Here is a 4,392-nt window from a genome sequence, read left to right as displayed (position 1 = left end):
CAACACAAAATACACCAAACTTTTGGTGTTTTGTAACCAGGTGAATCATTTTGTTGGTTATCCCAAATTCAAAGTTCTTATATATGTGTTTTATTAATTAAAACATTTAAAAATTGGCAAGAAAATTCGTGTCGACTGCCCAGAGTCCACGAATCTAAAATTTCTCGATCTTGGAATCATCTGCGGTGAAATTTCTATAACCACCGGCAACGCCCATTGAGACTCCTTAAGACAATGACCGAAACACATCGATTTGGAAATGTTATCGCTCCCATCACCTGTCACGCTTGGAACAAGGAGAAGACACGTACGTAAACGAAATGTCTGTATCTTCCTTTGACTTGACCGTTTACAGAAATCGCAATCTCCCCTAATAATCATGAAGTGCATGTTTATCAAAGGAACGCTTCCGATTGGAAAATGATCGATAATTTAAACCAGCACGATCTACGCGTCATGGGAATCGATTGGGCACCCAATACGAACCGCATCGTCACCTGCGCGGTGGATCGTAACGCCTACGTCTGGACCCAAGGTGATGACGGCAAGTGGAAACCCACCCTAGTTTTATTACGTATAAACCGCGCAGCAACGTGCGTGAAATGGTCGCCGGACGAAAACAAGTTTGCTGTCGGTTCTGGCGCTCGTTTAATCTCTATTTGCTACTTCGAGTCGGAAAACGACTGGTGGGTGTCTAAGCACATCAAAAAGCCAATTCGTTCTACCATCACCTCAATCGATTGGCATCCCAATAACGTTCTGCTGGTCGCCGGATCTACGGATTACAAAGTGAGAGTCTTCTCAGCGTACATTAGGGACATTGAGAAGACACCCGAGGCGACTCCCTGGGGAAGCAAGATGCCTCTAGGTCAGCTCATGGCCGAATTCCCGAACTCGGCAGCGGGCGGCGGTTGGGTACACAGCGTTAGTTTTTCTCCCGACGGTAACAAGATATGCTGGGTCGCGCACGATTCAACTATTAACGTTGCCGATGCAACACGCGGTAATGTCATGTTCAAGCTAAAAACCGAGTTTTTACCGTTTTTGAGTTGTACGTGGGTCAGCAATCGATCAATTATTACCGCCGGCCATAATTGTATGCCGTTGCTATACTCCCTCGACACGAATGGGAAGCTGGTATTCGCGGCGAAGTTGGATACATCGCAGAAGAAGGAGGCCAGCGGGCTGTCAGCAATGCGTAAGTTTCAGTCGTTAGACAAACAGGCACGTGTCGAAGTGTCAGATACCAGTTTGGACTCGGTACATCAAAACGCAATTACTTGCTTGTGTTTGTACGGAGGAACGAAAGCTGACGGTACTAAGTTTAGTACTTCGGGACTTGACGGCCAACTTGTCATTTGGAACTTGTCTTTGTTAGAGAAAGAGATTCAAGGTTTACGAATTTAGGTTTAAGGTGTATCTTTTATTATTCGTTGTAATAAAGATAGTGCAGTTTTGTTTCTTTTTCAACTGCCACGTAGGCAACCCAACACAACAGAAGAGTAGCGCTGACAAAAACAAATAAAGCCTCTCCCTGTATAAAAATGTGGGGAATTTTATTTTTTTAAATCCATAAGTTGGTATTTATGTTAAATGTTGATTTATTTCTCAACACTACAATTTTTCAATATTTGAGTTGTGATTTCCTTTCGTTTTATTTACAAAATAGATTTATCTAAGAAAATGTCGTCGTTAAGTGTCGATAATTCAAACAAGTCCACTATGACCATTCCAAGTCCTTTAATAACGCGAAGAACTCGAACAGCATCCATGTAAGTATCTACAGCTGGTCCTCGAGGGTAACTTGTAACGTACTCGATCGTTTTTAGGAGCGAGAGAGCGTTGCAAAGTCCGGAGATGTCTGGCGCTATTAAGAGTTTTTGTCGGGAGAAGGGCCACGGTTTCGTTACACCGGCGACAGGTGGCGACGATATCTTCGTCCATGTATCAGAGTAAGCATGCAATCAATTGGTCTCTTTGATGATGCATTTAGAAAGTGAAACTTCAAGTCAATTAACTTTGAAATTTGTAGTGTCGAAGGGGAATATGTTCCGTTACCCGGAGACGTTGTGAAATATAGGTTGTGTCCAATACCGCCGAAAATGGAAAAGTACCAAGCCGTGCACGTACATATCACGAATTTAACGCCGGAAGTACACAAAAAATGGGAGTTTTGCTAAATCTTTTTACTTTTATAATTTTAAATGTATCGTAGGTGGAGGTATCACAATTGGAGCGACTAATAAAATTGTATGTTGCCATATTTGTTATACCTATAAGGTGATGTTATAGTTTATTGTATCATTCCTGTTAGTAAACCATAGTTTTATTTGTATGGTGCTAATAAATGTACTAATATCATGTATTTTAATTTGCAAACAGAAAATCAGTAATTTGCTTGTTGCCCCCCTCCAGTTCTGTATCCCAGTCCCATGTGATAATCCATAGTTACTAGCGGAAGGTGGGCCATTCTTTAATAGCTTACTTGTTGCAAAAGCAGGTCTGTCTGCTGTGAAGTCCTGGTCCCCTTCTGTGGCGCGCATGAGGAGCTAGAGGGATGAATCTGGTTTTTCCTAATATGAATAACAAAAGAATTTTTAAAAATACAAAGGATGCGTCTTAGGACCTCATATTCAGTTGGTTCACGAATCTTCACAACCCAAAGTGAAAGGTAAGCGCATTTCTGGCGCTGTCACACCCCCAACCAACGGCGAGGCCGAAAGGCAATTCAATATATAAGGAGTTCTGAGGACGAGAGTGCTGCTCCGGGGCCGTAGAATAGCCCCTGGCCGCAACAGGAGTAGCCTCAACAAAGAAGGACTCGATAATTCCGTCCCTACTTCCCTTAGTAGTTAGTACTCTCATGGTAATTTTTGGAAATGATCTACGCCTCATCGTTTGCCTGGGGTATTCCAGACCCTCTGGTGCTACGTTTTCTGTCGTACTTCTAGTAGAAGAGGGTATGGTCATCTTCCCAAAACCTATTATATAAGAGTTCTGAAGACTAAACGTTTTATGGGCGAAAGCGCAATACCGGGAGGCCTGGTTTACTAAATCGGGTCTTCCCTGGGAGAATTCATATAGACTAATCGGGAGTGAAATGTGTCCTGCGTATTGAAATAATAAATTCCCGCGATCGTGTTTTTCCAACGAAAACTCAAGGAAGAGACTGGGCGTATAGTTCCGTTTCTCTTACATTGCTACAAGAATAAACTAGATTCACTTTGTTAAAATACTAATGCTCTTTCACCATGTATATAAAAAAAGGAAAAAGGAAACGACACGTTAGACACTGCCAATTTCGTAAATTTTATAGTTGGCGCACGCGCAGGGTATCATTTGTTTAAATAAAAATTATAAAAAATCAATAACTATCACCGGCTGCAATCGTTCATTCTACATTGAGATTTTTCCGTTTATCGCTGCATATTGCGGATATTTTTTGCAATTTTCGAAAGTCTGCGCTCACCGATTACCCATCAACATGTCGCTGCTTCCATTGGAGTCAAACCCTGACGTAAGATAAAAAAACAAATTTTTTAATTAGTCATCTTTCTCACTAATGCCGGCTTTTAGGTCTTAAACAAGGTTAGTATTCCGACATCGGCCCCGAATTTCGGGTAACGCCTCGAATTTTCAGTTTTTGCAAAAGTTGGGTGTGCCCGAAAAATGGAGCCTGGTCGACGTTTTCGGTTTAGACGCCGATTCGTTAGCGTGGGTTCCCAAGCCGGTTCTGTCTGTGATTCTCCTATTTCCTATAAGCGAAACGGTAAGCTGACGTCGTCGTCGCTTCCTATAGTGTTCGTCTCGTTAATCGACGAATTTCAGTATCAAACTTTCGCCGAGACGCAAGCGAACGAAATTAAGGAAGCCGGCCAGACGGTCACGCCCGATTTGTACTATGTCAAGCAGATGGTTTCCAACGCGTGCGGCACCGTGGCGCTGATTCACAGTATCGCGAATAATATGCAACAGTAAGTCGGTCTACCACGAGTTTCATTCAACCTATAAGAGTTATACAGGGTGTAATAATTTATTAGGTATATAAAAAAGCATGGTTCCATAGTTTTAAAAATCACCCTCAAATTTGGCACGCCCTGTACTTTCTTGAAGTTCTCTTTTACCTACGTTAAAGTACTATTACAGTTTAAGAAAGGGTTTTTTCCCCTTGTTCCTGTTTTAAGAAAGAATTTTTAACAGGATTGAGATCGCCGAGGGACCGTTTAAGAAGCTGCTCGACGAAAGCAAGAACATGACCCCGGCGGAAAGAGGGGAACTGCTTCAGAAATCTGCCGCTGCTATTATGGACGCGCATCGCGAATTGGAGAGCGAAGGACAGACGACCGTAAGCTCTGATCTTGTTCGTGCCAACTCGTAATTTGGCAACTTTCA

General features: G+C 42.5%; 3 protein-coding genes across 3 annotated transcripts in view; all 3 read left to right on the top strand.

Annotated features, from left to right (window-relative positions):
- LOC116180855 (actin-related protein 2/3 complex subunit 1A-B) lies at nucleotides 1-1,457 on the top strand. Its single transcript, XM_031501013.1, has 2 exons — nucleotides 1-307; nucleotides 356-1,457. Exons 1-2 carry the CDS (start codon nucleotides 235-237, stop codon nucleotides 1,405-1,407), a joined length of 1,125 nt encoding a protein of 374 aa, XP_031356873.1. The 5' UTR covers nucleotides 1-234; the 3' UTR covers nucleotides 1,408-1,457.
- A 118-nt stretch (nucleotides 1,458-1,575) lies between these two features.
- LOC116180857 (cold shock domain-containing protein CG9705) lies at nucleotides 1,576-2,365 on the top strand. The gene is made up of 3 exons (XM_031501015.1): nucleotides 1,576-1,772; nucleotides 1,830-1,952; nucleotides 2,033-2,365. Exons 1-3 carry the CDS (start codon nucleotides 1,684-1,686, stop codon nucleotides 2,178-2,180), a joined length of 360 nt encoding a protein of 119 aa, XP_031356875.1. The 5' UTR covers nucleotides 1,576-1,683; the 3' UTR covers nucleotides 2,181-2,365.
- Nucleotides 2,366-3,329: 964 nt separating this feature from the next.
- LOC116180677 (ubiquitin carboxyl-terminal hydrolase isozyme L3-like) overlaps nucleotides 3,330-4,392 on the top strand; it is a 14,730-nt gene continuing 13,667 nt past the window's right edge. The window contains exons 1-5 of the mRNA XM_031500787.1: nucleotides 3,330-3,517; nucleotides 3,577-3,588; nucleotides 3,641-3,769; nucleotides 3,829-3,974; nucleotides 4,201-4,360. Of these exons, the coding sequence (XP_031356647.1) occupies nucleotides 3,485-3,517; nucleotides 3,577-3,588; nucleotides 3,641-3,769; nucleotides 3,829-3,974; nucleotides 4,201-4,360 (480 nt within the window). The 5' untranslated portion in view covers nucleotides 3,330-3,484. The remainder of the gene's footprint in view (nucleotides 3,518-3,576; nucleotides 3,589-3,640; nucleotides 3,770-3,828; nucleotides 3,975-4,200; nucleotides 4,361-4,392) is intronic.

This window comes from Photinus pyralis, unplaced genomic scaffold, assembly GCF_008802855.1.
Source record: "Photinus pyralis isolate 1611_PpyrPB1 unplaced genomic scaffold, Ppyr1.3 Ppyr1.4_LG9, whole genome shotgun sequence".
NCBI lineage: Eukaryota > Metazoa > Arthropoda > Insecta > Coleoptera > Lampyridae > Photinus > Photinus pyralis.
The sequence above is the reverse complement of the archived record's forward strand: the minus strand, read 5'-3'. Positions and strand labels throughout refer to the sequence as shown.